Here is a 27,309-nt window from a genome sequence, read left to right on the forward strand (position 1 = left end):
ACCTACATTCACACCAAAACCTGTACACAAATGTTTACAGCAACTTTATCTGTAATAGCCCAAAAGTGGAAAGGACCCAAATGTCCTTCAATGGGTGAATGGTTAAACAAACTGTACACATATATCACAGAACACTACTCAGCAATAAAAATAAAATACTGGTATACGCAACAAATGGCTGGCTCTCCAGAGAATTATGCTGAGTAAAAAAAAGCCAGTCCTAAAGGTCACATACTGTATAATTCCATTTATATAACATTCTTGAAATGACAAAATTATAGCCATGGATTACAGATTACAGTAATGGACTTGCCAAAGGTCAGGGATGTGAGGGTGGGAGAGGTGGGAGGTGGTGTGGATGTAAAAAGCAACATTAGGGATCCTCCCATGGAAATGTTTTGTTTCTTGACTGTATCAATGTCAGTATCCTGTCTGTAATATTGTATTAATAGTTTTGCAACATGTTACCACAGGGCAGAACAGGGTAAAGGATATAGAGAATCTCTGTATTATTTCATAACTGTATGTGAATCTACAATTAACTCAAAAAGTTTTATTTTAAAAAATAAAAAATAAAATAACCTCATCAACATAGTATGTATCCAGCTGGTGTTATAATCACACAATGAAATCCTTTTAAGGGACTTTAAACACAATTAACTATACATTCCTTGTGGAACATATCTTAAGGAAAAAAGTTCTCAACTCTTTTACATAGGGGCACCTGGCTGGCTCAGATGGTAGAACATGAGACTTGATCTCAGGGTTGAATTTGAGCCCCAAGTTGGGTGTAGAGTTTACTTTTTAAATACATACATACATACATACGTACATACATAAAATAAACTGTTTTACATAATCATATGATTGGTGCTAGTGTTGGTATTGTTACTCTGAGACTTGTATTTTTCTGTGAAATGAAGCAACTGAGTAGTTGGTGAAATTCTAATTACATTATTGTCCATGTTGCTGGGAACCAAAAGATATAAATGGAATACAGAAATGGTTAAATGAAAACTTTGTATTCCTAAATTTAAACTGCACTTATCTGTATAAACTCATGTACTTTATCTTAAAAATAAACACACAAAACGTATTTCCTAGCTTTGTCAAAAAAGACAAAGAACTAGGAACAGTGACCAATCCAGTAGGAAAGAGCATGACTAGCTCTCAGATTCTAGAACTGAAAACCAATTCTCAGGAGTATAAAATAAGCTCGAGACATCTTGTTATACCAGAAAGCACAAAAACCTATCAAGTACCACTAGGATACTGTCATAAGGGCTCAAGAGCCAACGTGATGAGGTTCCCAACAACCAAAACTGGACAAAATCTGAGTATCAATAAAGACAATAACTGCAATGGGACTGACATCCAAGATGTTTAAATCTCTGAGTTCCTACATCAAAAACTAATGATGTAATATATGGTGATTAACATAACAATAAAAAATTAAAAAAAAATCCCTGAGTTCATAATGATACTTAAGTTACTTTTTAGTATTCTGAACACTAGTAAATAAAGTGTGAGAATCAACAAGCATTTATCCTGCCTTTCCTTACCAAAATACAGTTGACTCTTGAACAACATGAAGAATTAGGGGAACCAACCCCTGTGCAATCAAAAATCCACATATAACTTCTGACTTTCCAAAAACTTAAACTACTAAAAGCCTACTACTGTCAGCCTGATAACATAAACAGTTGATTAACACGTATTTGATATACGCATTATATACTCTATTCTTGCAGTAAAGTGCACCAGAGAAAAGAAAATGTAACTAAGGAAGTCATAAAAATACATTTACAGTACTGTATTGAAAAAAAATTCACATTAAAAAAAAAATCCACATTTAAAGTGGACTAGCACAGATCATAACTATGCTGTTAAGGGTCAACTGTATTCCTTAAGAGAACTGAACAGTTAATATGGAGAAGTTTGTTTCTATAGAAATATTCCAGCTAGTAAGTTATAAGCAGTAAGATTAACATGGCACTAACTTGCAACCCCTAATAAATTAATGGCTCTAAATAAGGACTATCAATGTGTCCTATCATAGAGACAACCCATCGCTTCTCGGCCTTTTGGCTAAGATCAAGTCAGACAACCAGATATTATGTGTTACCTGATAGAACACAGTCTATGAAACACTACCCCCCACCAAAAAAAATTTAACCTATAATCTAATCACACATTTATTTACAGAAATACAAATGATACAGACACTGGTTATATCATGATAACGCAATCAGCAAACAAATCAGGATAAACAATTCAGTTCCTTAAACACATTGCAAAGGAGACGGGAGATGGTGGGGTAATGGAAGGTGGTTTATATTACCAGAGTCTTAAGAGACAGATGTATATCAACCAGTCAGTATTTTAACAGTGGCTGGATGATAATACATTTTATTGCATGTATAGTAACGGCTTTGGAGTTGGTTTTTTAAAAATTCTTTTACAGATATATATTGAAATACCTATAAATATATATATACTGAAATACATACGGATACATGTGAATGAAATAATATATGAGACTCCCATTAAAATATGTGAAAGGGAGAAGAAATATGACAGTATAAATGAAAAAGACTGTTGAAAGTTGTTGAAGCAGGGTGGTGGAATGATTATTTTTTACGGAATACATGGATCTAATAACTCTTTAACATAGTGCACTCCAGTGAAAAAAGATGCCATCACTTAGAAGATGCACTATTATTTTATGCATTATTAATAAAGTAAAAAAAAAATCTACAAAGTAAGCCATGACATATTATCAATGGAATGATTCTTCCTGATTTTAGAGATGTCAGAATACAAAAAAAATAAATAAATAAAAATAAAAAGTGTATCTTAGAATTGATGAAACACAGTAATCCATTAATTGTTTAATCCAGAATTCATACATAAACTTCTATTAACTGAAGATTACTTCAGTAAATTTACTGGCAATCTTACAAGTATGCACAACTTACCTTGGCTGACAACGTTCACATAAATATGTATCAGGAATATGCTGCCTGTCAATCCCCATGCAGTCAATATGTTGCCAAACGCTTAAAGAAAAAAGCAGAACATATAAAATATTAATAGAATCAACCTTAAGATTTGATATTCTATTTAACTATCACTTAGTAAGCGCCCACTTTGAGTTTAGCACTGTAAAAGGTGCTGTGAGGAATTCACAGAAATATGTCCTTGCGGAGATAAAACTTTGAGATGCAAAGAGGACAAATATAGGATATTATATATATATATATATTTCTAAAGCAAATATAACTTTTAAATGTGAAAGGTATACATTACAAATATTATCAAAAGCCACAATGTGAAGATGTCCATACTATTTGAAGTTAATGGGAAAAGCACCCTGGAGAATAATGGACTTGAATAAAACCTCATTTGGGAGATTAGAAAAAAAAGATATCATTATAGCACCGTTTTCTCAAGGAGATAGATACGAGGAGCAATAGCCAGAAGTCAGTTAATCTATATGAGGGGGATTTTCATTCTGAGAAATACAGGGGGTAGAACTGGATTAGTAAAGTGCAGTCAGATTATATAGGACTTGGAATATCAGGATGTGTATAAATTTCCTCTAACGGGCACCAGGTAAAACTAGAGGTGCTTTGACGGTATACAGTTAATTCAAAGAAGTTAAGAAACTCAAAATAGAAAAACCAACTAAGGATTTTCTGACATTCCTAACCTTAAAGAAAGAACTAGAATGCGGCAGAGAAGACAACGTTAAAGAATCCAAGATACATTCCATGAGGAAAGGGATTAAACCTATTCTGTCTTCAAATTATTTTATGGAATACATGGATTAGCTTGAGGCAACCTCTCAATTTTTACTATTATTAAACTTTGTTGCCAAGACTTTAATTGGTCCAAAGTTGATATATATACATGCCTGTTCCTAAAATATATGAGATATATATATATGCTGTTCCTAAAAATAGTCTTAACTACTCTTTACATAATAATTAGCCATTTCAAATATATCCCTACTGAGTTAACTATCATATGCTCTTCACTTCTAAACTGAGACTGTTGGGAAAGAACTGGTAAGGAAGTGGAAGGTAATAGAATATAAGATGTGGAGGAAAAAGAAAGAAAAGCATCGCACCTGACAAGGTGGGTTAGAATAACAAACTAAATTAAAGTTGGGGGGTAAGTAATAATGTCATGCAGACAACAGAAGAAACAAAACTAGAAAGTGAATAAATGATCTGAGCTCTAGATGTCAAACTTGAAAGACAGGAGTATAGGTGGTAGGCACATGGACATACACAGAGGACATACAACCCAAGGAGAGAGGAATAAAGATAAAGCCTTGCAAGTATACTACAGATTAAGCAGTAGAAAAATAGAACAACAGAAAACAGATTCATAACAGAGAGCAGTTGCTGAGAAGCAAATACCTTGAACAGTCCAAAAACTGAACTGGTCCTTCAAGAATTTGTAGTTAGGTATAAATCCTAAGGACTATTTCACTATTTTCTAATTGAGATAATTTTATATTATATCTAGATCATTGTAATGAAATCGAAAGAAAACACTGCATTAAAATGAAAACACTGCCAAATGGTATGTAATTTATCACATTAGACAAGATCAGCTATTATATGATCAGTTAAAATATGAATTGAGATTTTCTAATTAGTTATTTTTAAAAAATGAAGAAAACAAGTTATTAGTTGTTTTTTTTTTTTTTAGTTTTTAAATTTACCTCCTGAATAAATGTACTGAGGTGACTGTTCATAGTAATGATATGTGTCACAGGTAATGAGTATTTTTAAATTTTAAAAGATACAATATATTTTTATTAAAATTAACTCAAAATATCACATCTTTACATAAAAATATCAAATTTCACTTTCCAATTAAGACTAATTTCCCCCCTTTCTGGCAAAGGTAAATCAACTTGGGGCGCCTGGGTGGCTCAGTCATTAAGTGTCTGCCTTCGGCTCAGGTCATGATCCCAAGGTCCTGGGATCCAGCCCCACATCAGGCTCCCTGCTCCATGGGGAGCCTGCTTCTCCCTCTCCCACTCCCCCTGCTTGTATTCCCTCTCTTGCTGTGTCTCTCTCTGTCGAAAAAATAAATAAAATCTTTAAAAAAAAAAAAAAAAGGTAAATCAACTTTTTGAAATATAACCCTACATGCATGTTTATATCAGTAACATCGAACTCCTAATCATGTAATAGATGGGAACAATACTACAAATAATGCAAAGTAATTTATATTTGGCTCTAAGATGTATTTTTACATTCACACTCAAATATGGGTATATCTTATTCTATTTCAAATCAAATAATGAAGCTATGCCACAAAGATCTGACCTAGGAAATTGTGTAAAGCCACCAAAATTTCTTACCCCCCTACAGTACACTGCTTAAATCCTCTCTGTTATCCACTCTTGTGCAGGGGATGGACTCATTAACTTTCAGGCTGAAATCCTACAGTTCCCTCTCCATCCTCCCCAACTCCCTCCCCCACCAAAAAAAAACCAGAAACCAAAAAACGAAAACAAAACCCCACTTTCTGTCCCAATCACACCTTCTCTAGGGGAGGAGGCCTTTCTTGGTGGTTGAACCAGGGTTGGGGGAGGGGAGACTGTGGTTCTGGTTCAAGGAGACTCCAGAGTGCTGCAAGGTTCAAGTCAAAAGGAGGTGAGAGAGTCAGGTCAAACAAACATCAATCAAAATGTATAATTCCCCCAAACTGGAAAATCAGTTGACTGTACAGCACAAATAATTCCAAAGGAAATTCAGAGGGCTCATTTTTCTATCTTGTCTACCGCTATATGTAGTTGTATTATTACTGAATGAGCAAAAAGAGAGATGGGATCCTATATGAATAAAGTTCAGAACTGACTGCCTATTACTCAGTTAACAATGAGGATTTCTAATAAACTCTAACAGAGCTTCTTTCCCATGGGGGATTTTTCTAGCAAAACACACTGCATTGATAGTAGCAATGCATCCAAAGAAATGCATTCATCAATTCCTATAAAAGTGACTTTATCTTTTCTAAGATTAACAAAGGTTAGCAGCATTCAAGAAAAGGAAACTAACGATGTAAAATATTTTACCTGCATTTGTCACAACAGATCATGTATCCATCATCATGTGTAAAACCACATATGCACCTGGTTACATCAGTACCATAACTTCCATCCTCAGATGTGCTGATTGTAGTAGCACTGGAAGTTTCATCAAAATTAGGAGTGGTAAATATGCCTACTTCATTTTTGCTAATAAGAACTGATGGAGGAGGGGAAGCCGGAGGTGTTGGAGGAGGACGAGCACCATAATTATGGTCCTGGATAATTGAACACAAATACAGCACAACATAACTTCAACAGCAATATGAACTTAAATAAAAGTCAATCCTTAATCTGAATATTCAAGAAATATGAAATTGGCCCATTTCTTCCCTAATACCTTTAAAATAATTACTTGGTAAAGCTAGGTATTAAACCATACTAGTAAGTGAGAATGTCTATCTACAACCTCAGTCACCCGCACAGTGACTTCCCTCAAACTCCATGCCCTCACCTCCCTAATCCAAAGACATCCTCAAAGTCCTATGGTCAAAGAGCTCCGCCTTCAAGATAGAAGCAGGTACAAGATGTGAAGATAGGGCTTAAAAAAAAAAACCTCAGGAACATGGTGACTAAAGAATAACAAAAACAACTAATAAAAACATTATCACTGTAAAGTATATAACAGAAGATTTTTAAAAATTTGGTTTTTACTCTGGTCCCAGTGGTAAAAATCCCTCATAATTGTACCTGGATAGTATCACAAATGCATCCGGTTCTGGAACTTTTTCAATCTAACTTGTGCCCCTTATTACCTATGTAACAGTGAATGAGTTAATTTAGATAAACCTTCACTTTTTCAGCTATGAAATGGAGATGAAAATTATGCCCATCTCATGAGGTTGGTTTTGAAGATTAAATGAGATAATATATGTAAAAATGTTTAAAGTCTGGCACATAAGTGCTCAATAACTGGCAATTATATAATTTACTGTATAAATTACTATATAATTTAGAATCAACAGTAGATAGTAAATACAAGCCTATGATTTTTTACAGAGAAGGTAAAGAATTATAACACCAAACTACTAAAGCATAAAATGCATAATAATAAAACTTCTAGAGAATGCCTCTTCTAAAATTTTAATCCCTCGAGTAAATATAGTTCGAGCAATAAAAAATTAAATTACATACCTAATTATTTAGATAATATAAACCAAGTATTGTTTTTTTTAAATATTCTGTTTTAGGCACAATACCACAAACACCTACTTTCAACTTCTAGATATAAAAAATACCCTTCCAGAGAAATGCTGGACACTTACCGCATAGGGCAAACCGATGTAACTGTGTGAATGATGCGAGCTGCTGGTATATAACTGGTGGGGATAACTGTTGGATTTCTCAACTACCACAGGGCTAGCTTCTACAGATTCTGGTCTGGAGGGGAAAAAGTTGCATTAAAGAGAATTCCACTCATTTTTGTTCTGTTCATCCATTTAAAATTATAAGCATTTATTTCATCATCTATACAAATGTCTTTTTATAGTAGGTAGACACCTTGTGGACAAGATATATCATATATATCCTATCTAGATTCTGTGTCCTAACAACAAAACTTTTAAGTAAAATAAATGTCTCACCTCCAAATCCAAATACAGTTTCCCTCTCGTTAGGAAAAATTACTAGAAATTAAACATTATTTAATATACTCAGTGGCACTGGAGACACTACGCACAGGGGAGGAGAAAAGTGGCAGAAATAATTTAAACAGGACGAAGAACACACTGAATCCACATGGACCCCAATGTCAATGTGAAGTATACATTTCCATGTTCAAAACTGTATGTATGTGTTAGTGCCAAGATGTAACAAAGCCTTGGAAAATATTAAAGTTAAGAAATAGGAAACCTCACAATGGACCAAGGTTTGCTTATGAAAAAATATAAGCAGCAGCCAGTGGTAGAGTAAGATCAGCAGTTCTCATCTGCAATGGTTAAGTGATGATGACCTGACCATCAACTGACACAACTGGGACTGACAACCCCCCCACTGTGACTGACATACAAAGTCCCTGGCCTAGCATTATACATCTATAACTTTCCAAGTTTCCTTACTCATATCAGTCCTCCTGAACACTATCCTGGTAATTCCTATTGATCAATGATGGTAGTGAACCCACCTCTGAAGCCAATTCACAATGAAATTAATTTCTGCCTTGCATACCCAAAACATGACTTGTATCTGTGTCTTTATTCTTACCACAGCCACCAACTGAGATTCTTTCATGATCCTCCTGATCCTACCTCTCATTCAAAACTTGCCCTTAGAACTCAATACTGTTCGCACTGTTCATGGTTTAAGACTTCTTAATGTAGTCACACTCCAGCTGTCATATTTCTACAGTCCACTGCTTCTTGATACACTGCTCACCCTCACTCCCCTGTACAAAGTCGCAGTCCGGCCGGAGTGGCTGCTGCCCTGAGACCCAGTGTCCCAAAAGCAGGAGAGAAAGGGCACAAACTGAGGCTGTCACGTGGCTCTGGAGGAAATTACAGAAGAGCCTCCAAAATGTTCTGAATACTCTGAAAATCAATACTCACCTAATGTTTATGTGGTTATTTTAAACATTATTTGCTTATTACTCCTTCTTTTAAGAAAGAAATGTTTTTTTAATTTAAAATCAACACATTCTCATTGCATAAAAAAGTGAAAGGCCATGTCTTCATCCAAAACTCAAACATACCGATGTTAAGATACCATGTAACTCCCTCCAAATTTTTTCTATCCGTAAATATATCTTAGAGCTGTTTATTTTAAAAAATGAGAATATACTGGGGTGCCTGGGTGGCTCAGTCGGTTAAGCATCTGCCTTCGGCTCAGGTCATGACCCCAGGGTCCTGGGATCGAGCCCCGCATCAGGCTCCCTGCTCGGCGGGAAGCCTGCTTCTCCCTCTCCCTCTGCTTGCCACTCCCCCTGCTTGTTCTGTCAAATAAATAAGTAAAAAATCTTTTAAAAATTATAAAAAATAAGAATATACTATATTTGCTGTTTCATAATTTGCTTTTTCCATCTTTCAATGTCAATACTTATCTACCTTATTTCTGGTAGTAATTGCTGACTTCATTATATAAATGTACATAGTTTAATTAACAATTTCCCTGGGGGGAGGGCGCCAGGGGGGCTCAGTCAGTTAAGTGTCGGACTTGATTTCCGCTCAGGTCATGATCTCAGGATTGTGCAATCCAGCCCCAGAACGGGCTCCATGCTCAGCACAGAGTCCGCTTGAGAGTCTCTTTCTCCCTCTGCCTCTGCCCCTCCCCCCACTTATGCACGCTCTCTAAATTAAAATAAATTCTTAAAAAAAAAAGAAAACAATTTCCCCTTGGTGAATATTTGTTTCTATTTTTCACTGTTAAAGGTATCACTGCATTTGTACACCGTTCAATATATTTTCTTAAAATACATGGGAATATTTCCACGGCATGGATCCCTGGAGGCAGAAATGCTCAACAAAAGGGTAAAGGCATATAAAATGGGACAGATATTAGCAAACTGCCTTTGAATGATTTACAATATCGATTGCTTTAAAATTCTTCAAAAATTACATAGAAGGAAGAAGTCAGGGCTCGTGGGTGGCTCAGTCAGCTAAGCATCTGACTCTTGATTTCAGCTCGAGTCATGATCTCAGGGTCCTGGGATTGAGCCCTGTGCTGGGTTCTATGCTCAGCTGGAAGGCTGCTTGAGGATTCTCTCTCTTCCTCTCCCTCTGCCCCTCCCAACACTTGTGCTCAAGCATGCCCTCTTTCTCAAATAAATTAAATAAATAAAATCTTTTTAAATAATTACGTTGAAGGAAGAAGTGGAATTTTGGCAATTCCTGATCTATAATACCATTATTAAGGCAACATGGAGGTATTTTGGTCAAAACAGACTCACACTTAAAGATTTAGATCAAACTCTGAATATGCTACTAAAGAGTGTGGCAAAAACTTTGGTATTTTGGAGTAGTTAATGGTTACACATAAAAAACTTTCAGCACAAAAGCAGTTAAGTTCAAGCATGTAAATAAGTCACAAATGCATAACCTTATGATTCAAATTAAAGTTGCACCACTGACAATTTGGCAGTGAAAGAAAGCAGAAATTCTTTACCAAGATCCTCATTTCTAATGCTGCTGCTTATACTAAAAGTAATTTTAAAAAGAAGGTTAACAGTTCCTGTTTTAAAAAATTTGGCTGATACATTTTAAGGATTTTTCCTGAACTATAAGATAGAATTTATTTTTTTAAAAGATTTTCTTTATTTGACAGAGACACAGCCAGAGAGGGAACACAAGCAGGGGGAGTGGGAGAGGGAGGAGCAGGCCTCCCGCAGAGGGGCTCGATCCCAGGACCCTGGGATCATGACCTAAGCTGAAGGCAGATGCTTAAACGACTGAGCCACCCAGGAACCCCTATAAGATAGAATTTAAAAAAAAAAGTAATACAACAACATATATCTTTAAAAATATTCTTTTTTTTAAAAAGTTTTTATTTTTTTTTTAAAGATTTTATTTATTTATTTGACAGACAGAGAGACAGCGAGAGCAGGAACACAAGCAGGGGGAGTGGGAGAGGGAGAAGCAGGCTTCCTGCAGAGCAAGGAGCCTGATGTGGGACTCGATCCCAGGACCCTGAGATCATGACCTGAGCCGAAGGCAGACGCTTAACGACTGAGCCACCCAGGCGCCCTTTAAAAATATTCTTTAAAAGTCCTATGGTGCTAAATATCCTCAAAGCTCTGCATTTCCATAACATGGTAAACATGAAAACAACTTTGTGACAAATACCAAAAGTCAAACATCCTTTGATCTAGTAACTCCATTTTTGGGAATTTATCCTAAGAAAATTAATTCCCACTAGATAAAGACCTGCAGATTTGAGATGTTTATCGTAATACTATTCATAAAACAATATCTAAGAGGAGAAATCATTTAAATATCCAATCAAAAAAATGATTGATTAAATCCAAGCAAACCTACCATATTTACATATGGGTAACACCTTGGCAGGAACTCACAGTAACAAAAATCACTATACTGAGGTCACAGGAGTGTCCCTCAAAATCTTTCATAAAGCTTTAAAAAATTTCTAATGTCCAGGTTAAAGGGATAATATGCAATAACAAATTTTTATGTAAACAGTTGCTACAGTACTGTTTAGCATACACACAAACACCAATATGCAGATATAACATTTATCAATAAAGAAACATTAGCATAATACTCCTATAAAAAATTTTGTATTAAAACATAAATCATGGTACTTTGTTCACCCTCCGGATAAGATTTTACCTACATAATTTTCACGTCACTTTTCAAATAGCAGAATACTTATTTGTACTCATTCATATATGGCTATGTATGTAGTTTTTTTTTTTTTTTAAGATTTTATTTTGAGAGAGCAAGCACAGGGAGGGGCAGAGGCTGAGAGAAAGAATCCCAAGCAGACTCCATGCTGAGTGTGGAGCCTGATGTGGGGCTTGATCCCACAACCCTGACATCATGACCTGAACTGAAATCAAGAGTCAGATGCTTAACCAACTGAGCCACCCAGGCGCCCCGGCTTTGTATGTGTTCTTAAATCACTGAAACAATGATCACTATCAAAAAGATACTCTCTATCCATGGGAAACTTCCCAAAAGATAATCACTCTCTAATCTGAGAATTCAAAGTGTTAAAAAAATAACACGTAATTAAAATATTCATAATATATGAGCAATAAGTGGGGTGTCCGGGTGCCTCAGTTGGTTGAGCATCCAACTCTTGGTTTTGTCTCAGGTCATGATCTCAAGGTCATGAGATGGAGCCCTGCATCTGGCTCTGAGCTCAGCAGGGAGTCTGCTTCTTTCCCTCTCCCTCTGCCCCATCCCTGTTCTCACATGCTCTAAAATAAATAAATGAATCTTTAAAAATAAATATAGGTAGATACATGCAATAAGGTATGGCCAAATAGTCAAAACAGAATTTGTAGATGAACTCTCTTTTTCAAAACTCTGAGTTCTGTTTCCCACAAATTGAAGACATGAAATGCATAAAGAGAGTTTCTAATATGCAACTTGGCTCTAAAATCAAATTAAAAAATATGCTCTCTTAAAAAAGAAATATGCTCTCATTGACTAAGCCAACGCTCAGATACTGACTGCTTCTTTTGGAAGTTCCCTAATAGCTAATAAATGCAGAAGGAACGATCAAAGTAGAAAAATCACAAATTTTCAACCCTCTAGAGATGATGGATTTAGGCAACAGATAGCCAATGGATGCTAAAACCTTGAAAGGATGAAAGTTGATGGATAGATAAGGCTGACAACACCTGAACCTCTTGATCTTTTTATCATCATTGAAAGTTAGACAACCAAGTTTTATGTGCCCCTCTAATACTAAGCAACAGAAAGTACAAGGTCCCACATTTAAAGTATCATGCTGAAAAGAAAAGGGAGGAAAATGAGAGAGGGGAAAAAACAAATCTGAAGCTAATCACATCTCTAGGTCTACATACCAGTTTATAGAAACATGGGGGTAAGTAGATTAATACATGATGACAAAAGGAAGCGACAGGCCAAATACAGAACGTTAAAACTTCCTATAGAACAAAAGACAGTTTTTACCAGTATATGGTATGAGGGAAAACAAATTTAAAAGGTTGCTGCAGATGAAAAGAGATTCAAAGATATTTCAAACAAATACAGTGTGTGGATTTTGTCTGGATGCCAATTTGAATACACTGATTACAAAAAGACAGTTTTGAGAAAAGGGAAATCTGAAGATGAATTCGGTATTTTATATTAAGAAAGTGTTAATTTTGTCATATGAAATAATAGTATTGTGGTTTTAAAAAATCCTTATCTGTAAGTGATGTATACTGAACAAAACAGGTAAAATGATGTGGGGATTTGCCTTAAAATATTTCAATAAAACTGTAAGATAGATGAAACAAGATTGGTAAAACTTTGAATACCACTGAAGCTGAGTAATACCCACTTGGGATTATTACATGGTTCTCCCTACTGTTGTATATATTTTTGTACTTCCTTACTAAAAAGTTTAAGTTCCCCAGCCTTTTTTCTTACATTTAATATCCTTTATTCAATAGGTACCTTTAAGAATGGTATACAGGTATACCTCTAAGAAAGGTATATATATTCCCTTTCCTCCCAAATTCAGGAAGATATCCTGGGCATTTCTATTTCTAAGCCTCTATCTGTGGAATCTCAACCTTGATTTCAACACAGTTCTCAAAGCTTACTTCACATGCTCAAGGAGTACTTTCCTAACTGCTTCAACTCATCCAAATTTTTATAAATCCTATGGATTCCTATAGCACTTATTTACTGCATTAATTTATTACCTCTCATGTAATATTTTTGTATGCTATCAACCATCTTATCACATGGATTTATTTCTTTCTTTCAAACGCCATCAAAATTAACAAGTTAGAGTCTTCTCTCTCAAAAAGAACATGGGGGTGCCCAGCTGGCTTAGTCAGAAGAGCATTCAACTCTTCATCTCAGGATTGTAAGTTGGAGCCCCATGTGGGGTGCAGAGATTAATCAATTAATTAAAACGTTTTTAAAAAGCATGGAATTGGGACATATGTCTAAGGTTGACCATTCAATGGGTACAGCTGAGTAGTCACCTTTCTAAAGTTGAACTTTTTATTTGTAATGTGGGGATTAATATACCCCCTTCACCTTCTTCCCAGCAATATGGATGAAACTCAAATAATAGAAAGGATATGAAGATGCATTTTCTCAACTATAATACATTATGCAGATATGCAACACTACTTGTTTCTTCAGAAATGTCTCAGGTGTAACTATTCAGTCTGAAATTGCTTTTCAATTATTTTAAAACCTTAACTCCATAGTAATTCAAACTTCCAACTGTGATTCTAAGTACAAGATCTAGCTACACCTGTTTTAAATAAATCACTAAATTTGCAAGGTATCAAAACACTGTTGATATTTAAATCATTTAATAAATATTGAGCACTAAGTATGTGCTAAGTCCTTTTAAAGTTTAATCTTTTTTAAAAGTATACTCCCATAACTCTCAAAATTATATTGAAATAACTGCCTTGAAATAAAATAGTTCCTTGGTAATCCCTTTGTAAAGCAGATTTTAAAAATATATTTTCTTAAAGTTGAATCCATAAATACATGATTCTTCCCATAATAAAAGACTAAACTTTACATCAAGAAATGTAATCTGTAATCATGAATCTGTAATGTTCATATAATAAGGTTTTAAGATTCTAGATCAGCGATTCAGAGTATTACTCAGTGACATAAAATACATTTTACTGCTACACTTTATATATATGCATCATTAATCTAACAGGGACACACAGCGATATACATACATCATTTTTCTATACTTAACTTCCTTGTCTTTTTTAGTAACATGATAAGCTCCAAGAGGCAAGGATCTATTACTGTAATAACAGTTATTTACTACCAAAAAAATAAGAAATAGAAAATGGTAGAAAAACAGAATGGGATTAATGTTCTAATTTTAGTTCCAGTCACTGCTCCAATCATTTATAATTTTGACACAAAAGCTAAGCAAGCAAGGAAATCTCTATTATTGGTAGCAGAGATTTTTTTTAAATGTTTAAAATTATCTTTTTCGGGTGCCTGAGTGGCTCGGTTGGTTAAGCGTCTGCCTTCGGCTCAGGTCATGATCTCCAGGTCCTGGGATTGAGTCCCACATCAAGCACCAGCTCAGTGGGAAGGCTACTTCTCCCTCTCCCTCTGCTTCTACCCCTGCTTGTGCGCGCTCTCTCTCTCTCTCTCTCTCTCTCCACATACAGGTCTCAATCTTACTAACCATCTTTAAAAAAAAATTCTTTTTAAAGTAATCTCTACACTTAAAGTGGGGCTTGAACTCATGACCCTGATATCAAGAATCACATGCTCTACCAACAAAGCCAGCAAGGCACTCCTTATTAACCATCTTTATAACACAGCCCCTTAAGCCCTGGTGATCATTTATCTTTCTTCAGATCCACTCATTTCTTCAATAAGATGTGGCAGACAGAAAGGCAGGGTACTCCAGCCATGAATATAATATACTCTGTAGAAAGTGATGATGATCTCATGATGCTCATTATTTTCTGGATTCTTATACCAAAGTCAAAAAATCACCTTATCTTAGTATTTCTGTCCTTGTCCATAGAGAAACATTTGCCATTTCTGCTTACAGTATTCTCAAATTTGTATGTTATCACCACTAACATATGCTTCAGTATATAAAAGAATGAATCTGGACACATCATTATGCAGTCCCTATCCTAAAGAAGTCATATAGACATTAAAATAAGAGCAACCCTAATCATGCTGGAGGACACCATTGTTTATATCACTTCACCCAGAAAGTTTATTCCTATACTTTGTTTCCATCTATGATAAATCCCAGTCATAAAATTTTTTCTAAGTTTTTTGGTGGATTTACCTTACAGTCAAAGGAGCATACAAACTGTAATTCAATGAATAGTTCTATGATAGTATTCACTATGTGGTTAAGGTAAAGACAGGATAAAGAAATATAAAACATACTCCTATCACTCTAAGAGTTTCTGATCTTGGGAGGAATGGCAGGGTTAGCAAAAAGAGGTACACAAAAACCACTACACAAGGCAAAAATAGGATAATGCCATAAGAAAAGTATGGGCAAAGGCTTAACAAAACTCTTTCCTCCACTGTGTGAGATTTTGGTCTTTAGTCAACTTTCTACCTGTTACCCTAAAACCTGTTAATTTACTATATTGCTTGGCAAATTAAAATGACTCTTGATTGGTAAATAAGTTGTGTCCAGACTGAGAAAACTATAAATATTTGATGAGAATGCCACAGATTTAAACTTCCCAAAGATACAGTGACTCTTCTAACTGGCATGTCCCTTGCAGGGAACCTGGAAACTCTGCCTATGCTTGTTACAAGAAATCTTGGCTCTGAAGGGCGTAAGAGTAAGTCATGACTCTCATCCTCCCAAAATGGACCTTGTCTCCTTCTACCTGACCAGTCACCTGAGAAGCCAAAGAAAATAGTTTCTGGATGGCTGACTGTACTCCTACATGGTCTCGTACAGACACTAACGACTGATGCTAACCTCTGATAAACTGTGGCTCCTGTCCTGTAGACCAGGGAGACCTAGTGCGAAGTATGGCCTATGATAGTCTTGTAAATCTGAATGTTTAGTTGAACCTCAGAAGACCTCCTCGGAGAAGCTGGCAAAAGTTCAAAGTTCAGGGCTCCAGGATCAAGGGAATTCAAGAGAAGGACGTATCTACTTGAGTAACAGGAAGGATAAGGAATAAACGTTATGAGGTTTCATTAAAAGTAAGAATACTTCTGAAAGGTCTTTAAACATTTGAAATTTATACCAAGTATATATCCTGTATTGAAAAAAAATTTTTTAAACCAGTAAGATGGAGAAAGACAATATCCCATACATATGCAAAAAGAGGAAAAATTGCATAGGGAGTCTTCAAGGAGTATGAAGAGGTCAGACTTCAGAATAGTGTTTGCTTAGTTAGCTGTTGGTCAAAATTAAGTAACACACAAAACCCTGCAATAGAGGGAGGGAGGATTTTTCTTTGTAGATTTGGATTTAGAGAAACATTATGTTAAACTAGGTCTTTTTTTTTTTAAAGATTTTATTTATTTATTTATTTGACAGAGAGAGACACAGCGAGAGAGGGAACACAAGCAGGGGGAGTGGGAGAGGGAGAAGCAGGCTTCCCGCGGAGTAGGGAGCTGGATCCCAGGACCCTGGGATCATGACTTGAATCGAAGGCAGACGCTTAACGACTGAGCCACCAAGGCATCCCTAAACTAGGTCTTTAGGTGATCTTTGTGCCAACATCATCAAACACAAATAAGCATTTGCGTTGAAATCTCATAGCAGTATTCAGCATAAAGTGGTGGTCATCCAAAATCACTTTAAACAGACTTAAACTTTTTTCCTAGCTCAAAAGGAAAATGGCAAAAAAAAAAAACTTCATAGGGTTCACAGAGCCCCTGGGGACTACATCCATAGACCTCAGTTTGACTAGCAAGGATTAAACAAATATTGAGGGCCTGGTGCTTGCCAGTGACTATGAAAGATAAGACACTGTCCCTGTCTTCAAGGAACTTATATAGTTTTAATTCACTCAATAAACATTTTAGCACATATTTGTAATCAGGGTGGTGAGTTTGAGCCCTGCATTGGGTATAGAAATATAGAGATTGCTTAAAAAGAAAATCTTAAAAAAAAATAGCATCCTTATTTACAACTAAGCTGCTTTTCATACTAGCAGAAAATTCAATTTGTAAAACCACAATTTACTAAATAAACCAATTATGGCATTAAAAAAAAAAGACACTGAGAAGCTGGAAGTTAAGAAATGAAGAAGTGAAAGTAGTGGTCCTTCTCAAGAAACTGATGTATGGGGAAGACAAGTATATCAATGATTATAGTAGTGTCATCAGAGGTATGTACAGGGGCTCTTCATAATAATAATCGTATTTACCAAATCGTAAGGAATGAAAAGTTAACAAGCCCAACAAAGAGACAGGTGGAAGAGATGGAAAAGGTATTCCACCCAAAAGGCACACATGCAGAGATATAAACACCAAGACATATTTAATCATGTTTCTCTAAGCATGACTGACAGAACACCAGTATCACAATCACCTGTAATGCATGTTATAATTTTTTTACAGCTCTACTTAATCGAATGAATAAAATTTTTTTAAAGATCCGGCTCAGAAATCTACAATTTAATAAGCACCTTCAATCTTATGTTCACTGAAGTTCAGGAAGCACAGATTAGAAAGAGCTGCTTATATACCTCCACATCAAAAAACCCCCAATAATCCAATCCAGGCAGAGGACCTGAATAACATTTTTCCAAAGACATACAGATGGCTAACAGACACATGGAAAGATGCTCAACATCACTACTCATGAGGGAAACACACATCAAAACCATAATGAGGTATCACCTTATACCTGTCAGAATGGCTCGAATCAAAAAGACAAGAAATAACAAGTGTTGGTAGGGATGTGGAGAAAAAGGAACACTCATGTACGTTGGTGGGAACACAAACTGGGGCAACCACTATGGAAAACAGCATGGTGGATGCTCAAAAAATTGAAAATAGAATTACCATATGATCTAGTAATTCCACTACTGGATACCCAAAGAAAATGAAAGCACTAATTCAAAAAGATATATGCACCCCTATGTTTATTTACTGCAGCATTATTGACAATAGCCAACCAATGGAGCCAACCCAAGTGTCCGTCAGCAGATGAATGGATGAGGAGTAACAACATGGATGAACATAGAGGGTATAATGCTAAGTGAAGTAAGTCAAGACAGAGAAAGACAAATACCGTATGATTTCACTCATGTGGAATTTAAGAAACAGATGAACAAAGAAAAAAGAGAAAAACAAAAACAAATTCTTAAATACAAAGAATAAACTGGAGGTTGCCAGAGAGGAGGTGGATGGGTGAAATAGATAAAGGAGATTAAGACTACACTATTGTGATGAGCACTGAGTAATGTACAAAATTGCTGAATCATTATATTGTACACCTGAAACTAATAAAACATTGGATTTTTAAAAGATTATTTGTGTGTTTGAGAGAAAAAAGGAGAAAGAGGGAGAGAGAGACAGATCATGGGGGGGGCCCCCCCGCAGAGACAAACAGACTCCCTACTGAGCAAGGGGGGTGGTTGGGGGCCAGGGGAAGAGAGAAAATGACTGCTAAAATTCAGAGCAGACAGAGTTAAAGGTATGGAGAAGAGCCCAGAGAGGAGGGCAGATAAGTCAACCAAGTACAAGTTCAAAAAGTGCCCTGGGTATCTAGCTGAGGAATATGATCTTTGTTCTGAAAAACTGTACAGAGCCACTAATGGTTTGTTTCTCCACCAAGGAAGGTAACAATGTGATCAGAGAGTAGCGGCATTTCAAAATAAAGCTGAGGGCTTCAAATGGAGGTTGAGTAATCTGTACATAATCCTCCCAGATTCAGTAGGTTCAGAAAAAGCCCTGATCCTAATCAGAGCACGTAAAAAGTGCTACCTCTCCAAGACTCCTTCCCCAACCCCACTTAAAAATAAGTTACCTTTGCTGTTTTTTTTTTTTTTTAAGATTTTATTTATTTATTTGACACAGAGAGACAGCGAGAGAGGGAACACAAGCAGGGGGAGAGGGAGAAGCAGGCTTCCTGCCAAGCAGGGAGCCCGATGTGGGGCTCAATCCCAGGACCCCAGGATCATGACCTGAGCCGAAAGCAGACTCTTAATGACTCAGCCACCTAGGCACCCCTACCTTTGCTGTTCTTTGCTTCACTGAAAAACACTTAATACCCTGTCTAGTTTCAAAGTAATCTTCATGAGCAAATGGTGCCCACAGTCCAAATCAGTAACTTTTTTATTTAAGGAAGGGACAATAAAATGTGCAACTTGCTATTACAACTAATAATTTCTACAAATGAGTTCCTTCAATTCTTAAGTATGGAACCAACCCACCTTGGTGATTTACCTACATTAATTTTTTATTACGTACAGAACACTGGGCACATTAACCACTGTAAAAAAGTCATGTGGTATTTAGTTACTTTCAATGACAATGTGGAAATAAGACTTTCAAATATTTTATTACTAAAACACAACTCTTAGTAATCTCTTAATCTGTCAATTACATTATGAACAAGAAGTTCCCATTAATTCTCTAGCAGCCTTCCTTATGTTTTTAAAGCCTTACCAAACTTGGTATCATTTGCCAAATATGCCTTAAATAAGCTGTGATTCTTCAGAAATTGGAGTTTTATGATTTCCTTCTTCCTCAACAAAAATTTAGTTTCTTCCCTGTATAAACCTTCAAAATATAGTTTGATTTTAATGAGTTTATATCGGTGTTTTAGGTAAAACCTCTAATTTTCCTTTTAATGTTAAAATATTCAATTAACACACACTTGGGTATCAGTAATGGCATATGGATAGACTGACTCCCTAATTGCTACAGTAATAGGTATAAAAGATCTCCGTGAGTTCATATGCTCTCCTTCAGATCTGTGATCAAAGCTTATCAATTTCTTTTTATCCTTGTTATAACCTATTATTTTTTAAAGATACATGAAAATTACACACATTACAGTAACATACCAAGAAACTTTTTAAAATGGAGAGGTTTGGCGTGACAACTGTCCTCAGTTTATATCATGTGGCATTTTACTTCATTTAACTCATCTATTAATAAAACCTGGCTCTTACGACCAAGTGGCCAAGCAACCCTGGGTCAAACCTAACTTTACTTTTTACTGATTATGTGGCCTTAGTGAAGTTTGTTACTCTCCTTCAGTTGCATTTCTTTTGCAAAATGGGACTAATAATTGCCTTTTGGCTGGAATGATTAGGAGATATTGTAATACACTGTGTTACAGACAGTTGCATTAATGTACTGAGCTTTGTATTCAGTATCACAAGTGAAAAAAATTAGAAAAATTGTTTATGATTAAGTATGAAATAAATGAGGAATTCAACATCATTCTAAGAACAGTTCTAAACAATGCTAGCACAGTACTGTAAAACAGGCTTTTAAATATTAAAATAAAACCACATTTAAGTGAAAGCACTTCCAAATTAGGATAAGCAAATCAACACTTACTTTAAGAGCAACAGAAAGTATTAGTTTCCTGATAGTGGATTATGTGTAAAGAAATCATAAGTGAAAATGTTAAGTGTCAGCGAAAATGAACAAGTAAAATGCTACTAAAAACATTTCATTAGACACAAAACACGTTAGCATCCTCAATTACACAAACACTTCAGCAAGTAACGAGCTCTGTCAGCAGGTGGCTCTAGTGACACTGAAATAACTTAATATCCAATGCTATAGCAAAATACAGGTAAAAATGTCCTGAATCTCAAAAATTTTAAGTCAAAAAGAGTCCCATTAATACCTCAATCCAAGCCCTCTTTTTCAAATTAAAATAACCAAAGTCTATAATAATTAGCTGTCATGTTTAAAGGCTCACTAGGATGTTAGTGGCAGAACAAAACTGAAAACCTAGATATCTCCTTTTAGCAGTTAGTTAAATGAGAATTTACTATGTTGCCAGGTATAGCACAAGGAGCCCTCCTCCAAAATAATTCATCTCTAACTTATACATGTCACATTTAGTAATCTGTCCACCTCATCTAAAAGTACACATAATTATATAAAAGCTCATTTTAATGATTTCTAATGGTACCAAGATAGTTACAGTAATATTAAAAAGAATACAATGTTAGCAATCTTATTCCCAGTCGCTGACAGAGAAAAGTAGTTTGACTTTTCTTTTTTAAAAAGGCTAGGAAAGAAGAAATTTAACATTCCTCATTTATACATCTTCCCACTTTCCAGCTCCAGAAGGGTTTCCCATCTTTTTATTTAACCAATTTGGGAATTCAGATAGTTGGAATACCAGAGGGTAGAAGAGGTAAAAAGAAACAGAGGAGGTAAGTTCTATCTACTAGGATAAAAAACATACAATTCTACTAAATAGCTGAATTCTGGCTCAACTTTCCTGTCTAATGATAATGGAGTCTAGGTTTTTCTTTTACATCCCTTATCCTTGAGCAAAGACCTGAGAATACCGTTGTTATATTCATTTATTACGCTGAATTTACTACTGCTAGAACTGAAGCTACTATATACATGAACCACATGTGAAAACAGTTATATAAATCATTCTTTGTAGTATTAGTAAAGGAGCTATAGTACAGAAGAAGGCCTAAAATGAACACATTAGTAAGTTCTGCCTCTGCCACTTTTCTGCTATGACTTCAGTTTCCTTACCTATAAATTAAGAATAACAGTACTTACCTCATAGCTATATCTTTATCTTTCTTATTCAGAAAGAAAGATTCTTAGATCTCACTTTTACAACTTTTATAACTAGCCTATAGCCTAGGCTTCACTGTTTTCTTCTCTGAGGTTCCACCACTTTGTTATCTAGAATTTCTTTATCCAATATAGTAGCCACTAGACATATTGAGCACTTGAAATGTGGCTAGGTTGAATTAAGAGGTGCTTAAAGTATAAAATACATACCAGATTTTAAATATTTTTAGTGTGGAGAAAAAGACATGAAATATCTCATTCATATTTTTTATACTGATTATATGTTAAAATGATAATACTCTCGACATAGTTAAATAAAATACATAACTAATTTCACCTTTTTTAAAAACCTTAATATGGACACTAGAAAATTTAAAAGTACACATGACTGTGTACTTCTTATTGGACAGCTCTGATCTAGAGTTCTGACTTCCCAACTGCTTATACTTTCCTTAAGAGGGGGGTAAAATTTATACTTTACCTTTGTAACCTAAGCCTCTAGTAAAACACTTTCCACACAGTTAATGCTTATAAGTGATGATCCAAAATGTGCTTTCTCTTGGATTACTAGTCTTATCCTATGATATTATGCTAGAAGCAAGAAATCTACTTCCAGTATTAGCCTACATTTATAGACATAGTTAATAAAAAAATTTTACAGATGGAACTTCCTGATAAGAAAGGCAATCTCCTGGTGTTATGCTGAGTGAAATAAGTCAATCAGAGAAAGACATGTATCATATGACCTCACTGATATGAGGAATTCTTAACCTCAGGAAACAAACTGAGGGTTGCTGGAGTGGTGGGAGGGGCGGGGAGGGATGGGGTGGCTGGGTGATAGACATTGGGGAGGGTATGTGCTATGATGAGCGCTGTGAATTGTGCAAGACTGTTGAATCACAGATCTGTACCTCTGAAACAAATAGTGCAATATATGTTAAGAAAAAAAATAGAAGATAGCAGGAAGGGAAGAATGAAGGGGAGTAAATCGGAGAGGGAGACGAACCATGAGAGACTATGGACTCTGAAAAACAAACTGACGGTTCTAGAGGGGAGGGGGGTCGGGGGATGGGTTAGCCTGGTGATGGGTATTAAAGAGGGCACGTTCTGTGTGGCACACTGGGTGTTATGCACAAACAATGAACCATGGAACACTACATCAAAAACTAATGATGTCATGTATGGTGATTAACATAACAATAAGAAAATTTTTTAAAAAGGCAATCTCCTGATATTCCAGTTATGGTCATTTCGCTAATCAAGTTTTTAAAAACTGTATTTACACTTAGCTCAATTTTCCCCTTAAAGATACTATTACTTTCCATTTTTACTGTACCCAGGATCATGCCAGGCACTAGTGAGAAAACCAGTTAGTCATTATGTTAACCTGTATGTTGTGATGGGTATTTTCCAAATCTAAGGACAAACACAATGCAGGTAAAAACTTATTGCTAAAATCTAAGTCGTTAACAAGCAATTTTTAAGGTATCTTAAGAGTCTCTCCCCTGTAGCATTTGGCTTCAACTCCAATTCTATTTATCAAGATCTAGGTACTAGTTTTTATCAATGCTATGTATAGTAAAAAGTAATTTTTAAATAAAACATCTTCAATTACATTTGACTATGGAATGTTTATAACTCCTTTAAAAAATACTTAGGCTAATGAAACAAAATTGTTTTTAAAATTTTATTCTTCTTATTAAAGTAGCTAGAACAGTCTATCAATCTTCACTGGTCAGTTATTCATAAAATATTTTAAAATTATTTTTAGTTCAAACATTTAGTGAGAGAGCCAACTCTTGGCAAGGTAATAGGGACCAGAAAGTAAAATACAAGATCCCTAACTTTGAAGGAAAGGCAAAACAAACCTAAGGTTTTTTGGAACTTAGTGATGAGAAGAGCACAAATATGTAATAAAGAGAAGCTGGACTTGGTGAGAATAATGAGTTTTATTTTAGAGACACAATAATTCAACAGCAAATATTACCAAGTATGGAAATAATGGACTAGAGCTTAGCAAACCCCCATTCTTCACAGATCCTAAACTAGACATTCAACTTCAATTTCCTGTCTATAAAATGCTACAGATAGACTAGATGAACAAGTAATCCAATAAATTCTCTTTTATAGCCTTAGAAGGTAGTGTAAATATGGTCTAATGTACTAACACTCAATAAACAATCACTGAGTATCTAAATTTTAAAATAGTTTATTAGTGATAGACTGTATTGTATTTTAGCAGTACAATCTTTTTTTAAAAACTTATGTATAATTATTATTATATAGCCACATGAATACAATAAAATGTAATTCTCTTAAAAACATTTTAGTTTGAAATAATTATGTAGCTTCACAGGAAGGTAAACAAAAAAATAGAGAGGGAAGTCCCATGTACCCTTCCCCCAGCATCCTGCATCTTACACAACTTTTGATTATGTATTTGAAATAAAAAGAAAGTATCGTATTAATTACATCAAAATTTCTTATAAAAACAACTCTAAAAGCTTCGTTTCTGTGGGAAGCAGGGAAAGTATTATTTAAGGGTCTTTTTAAGCTTCCAGGTTTTATGTAAAAAAAGGGAATTTAAAAGCTTGAAAATTAGGGCGCCTGGGTGGCTCAGATGGTTAAGCGTCTGCCTTCGGCTCAGGTCATGTTCCTAGGGTCCTGGGATCGAGTGCTGCATCGGGCTCCCTGCTCAGCGGGGAGCCTGCTTCTCCCTCTGCCTCTGTCTCTCTCATGAATAAATAAATAAAATCTTTAAAAAATAAAAAAATAAAAAAATAAAAGCTTGAAAATTAAACCACAAAAATTCTGATGGTTGTCCCATAATAAATATTGGAACCAGCTACACTTTCTGTGTCCACTGAGTGGGGGAAGCTATGCCCAAGCGACATATACCTGTATGTGGAATAGAAAAAAAAATAATTTCCTAAAACAGAAAGATAGTCATTCTGTAATTACTTACAAATTGATAGTTTTCCCATAATAAAAATGGTCGTATCTGTACCCAAAAAGATTTGACTCCATAATATAAATCATACTTATCCTGTAAGTACTCTAATAAATACATTTAATAAAAAAATAGGAAGCTATCCCCTACACTGCCCTCTTTCACTAAATTACTCATTCCCTTTTAACTGTATAATAATGTCTTCAGCCTGTGAATTACTTTCAAGTGCAAATACTGGAAATGCCAATGAAGCACAGATGTATCTCATACCGTATACTAGACAAATTCCTATCCAGTATATAAATTTCAGAAATTACATCTTGTATTAATTGCTTAAAAGACTTTAAAAAAGAAAAAGAGGGCGCCTGGGTGGCTCAGTGGGTTAAGCGACTGCCTTCAGCTCAGGTCATGGTCCGGGAGTCCCGGGATCGGGTCCTGCTGCTTCTCCCTCTGACCCTCTTCCCTCTCGTGCTGTCTCTCTCTCTCTCTTTCTCTCAAGTAAATAAATAAAAATCTTTAAAAAAAAAAAATAAAAAAAATTTTAAAAAAAAGAACTGTAAAGGTGATTCTATTTAGGAAGCAAAGAATCTTTACCAATAAATGCCTGTAACTATTATCAGATACGGATTTGCATCCACCAGATACTTCATATTAAGAAAAACCAGTACTTTAGACTCAGAAGCCTTTGTCTCCCAAGCACTGCTTCCAGGATCTTTCCTTGCAGCAGTATCCCTATTTGGGCAGAATAATGGCAAGCAACTGTCACAGAGTGCCTTGTGAGGAATCTATTATTTTACCACAAAAATAATTTATACATAGTGCAAAAAACATAATGGCTTTCAAAAACTGTATTACAACAATCATATAGTTAAATAGACTGTATAATATATTATTGAAACATTAGAGAGCATCTCTGGGTTTTTCCCAATGGCACAAACAGAAGTGGTGAAACACGTAAGACCACTTGAAATGACAGCAAGAGGAGAATAAATAGCATTTTTATCCTCTCCATATATCAGTTTTAGAGGCCCTAAAATAAATAAATTTCCTTTTTCAAACTTAAATCCTATCAAGATCAGCTTTCTGGTCAATTAGAGTCCCATTAGACACAATGTATCTATTTATTGAAAAAGAGAACAAACATATACATCTTTCTATCCTTCAAACACTGCTACTTGAATCCCTTGCAATTTCAAAAACAATTAATCCTCACAGCCAATAACCTAGTGTTCAAGTGGCTGGTCATTCAAAAACAAAATATAATGAAATCTATATGCACAACTGTCTAGACCAAATAGTCTAGAGGCAAGGTAAGAACCTTTCATTGAATCCATCAGAAACGGCTCTCATAAAAGCAAAGGTTATCAAAATAATCATCCGGCAGAAATAATCCCTTTCTCTTATTTAAAAATGGCTTGAATTTTTTCAACTCAACTTAAAAAAAAAAAACATATTCCATGTTTAAACGGATCTTACAATATTTTTAAATACTCAAATTTAAAACCAAATTACTTTTCCAATATAAACATGACAAATCTTACAATTAAAAAAAACAGTAATCAATATTATCTTGGACCCACAACCCTGAGACCAAGACCTGAGCTGAGATCAGGAGCTCGATGCCAAATTGACTGAGCCACCCAGGCACCCCTATTATCTTGACTCTTGAGGTTGACAATAAGCAGATGGAACAGACAAAAAGAATTAGAAAAAGATACAGCATTTTGGCTCAAGAGCTGTTTCAAAAAGTAACTTAAGGGAATTTTTGCCTTTAACCTTCTGATATTTTGTTTTCAACAAGAATCTAAAATGAGAAAAAATATAAATGCAAATCAAGCACTGCTTGGTTGTGCTAAAATAACTGTATAAAATATTTTGCTTTTCCTATCCAAAATACTTTTAATTTAAATACTTACTCTGAGCCTGCAGCCATTTCCAAGTATGATGTTTCCGCTGTATCAACCCCCAAAGGGATCACTATGCTCATGACGTTCGCCTCTGGTAAATTCGATTACTATGGAGTCCTATGCATTGGTATCCAAAACACTGGGGCATGCCAGCCACAGTGCTCATTGCAAACATCTAAGTGCATCCACAAACCCTGTTTAAAAGAAAAGGGACAAAAAGTTAAAAATCATCTTCATTCCTAACACAGTCATACTATAACAACAGTAAGTAAAACAGCCATATAAATTGGAATTTGCTCCGGGAGGGATTCTCTATTTAGGTTCTTTTTGAATTAAGCTATGGGACTGTGATTGAAAGAAGTTCCTGAATCAAAATCTCCCTTTGGGAATGAATTTAAAATACCAAAAGAAAGATTAACTAAGGTGCACTGCTTAGTGAGGAACCAACAAATATTAACTCGTTTTGAAAGACAA

The 27,309-nt window shown here is 35.3% G+C and overlaps 1 protein-coding gene across 3 annotated transcripts in view; it reads right to left on the reverse strand.

Moving 5' to 3' along the window:
- KMT2E (lysine methyltransferase 2E (inactive)) overlaps nucleotides 1-27,309 on the reverse strand; it is an 87,820-nt gene that overhangs the window by 37,136 nt on the left and 23,375 nt on the right. For all 3 annotated transcript variants that reach the window (XM_028120165.2, XM_088018411.1, XM_088018412.1), the window contains 4 exons: nucleotides 26,845-27,029; nucleotides 7,378-7,492; nucleotides 6,101-6,330; nucleotides 2,979-3,059 (listed from right to left, as the gene is read on the reverse strand). In XM_028120165.2, the coding sequence (XP_027975966.2) occupies nucleotides 2,979-3,059; nucleotides 6,101-6,330; nucleotides 7,378-7,492; nucleotides 26,845-26,915 (497 nt within the window). In that variant the 5' untranslated portion in view covers nucleotides 26,916-27,029. The remainder of the gene's footprint in view (nucleotides 1-2,978; nucleotides 3,060-6,100; nucleotides 6,331-7,377; nucleotides 7,493-26,844; nucleotides 27,030-27,309) is intronic.

This window comes from Eumetopias jubatus, unplaced genomic scaffold, assembly GCF_037043125.1.
Source record: "Eumetopias jubatus isolate StellerSeaLion01/CBP00866 unplaced genomic scaffold, mEumJub1_p1.0 scaffold_14, whole genome shotgun sequence".
Taxonomy (NCBI): domain Eukaryota; kingdom Metazoa; phylum Chordata; class Mammalia; order Carnivora; family Otariidae; genus Eumetopias; species Eumetopias jubatus.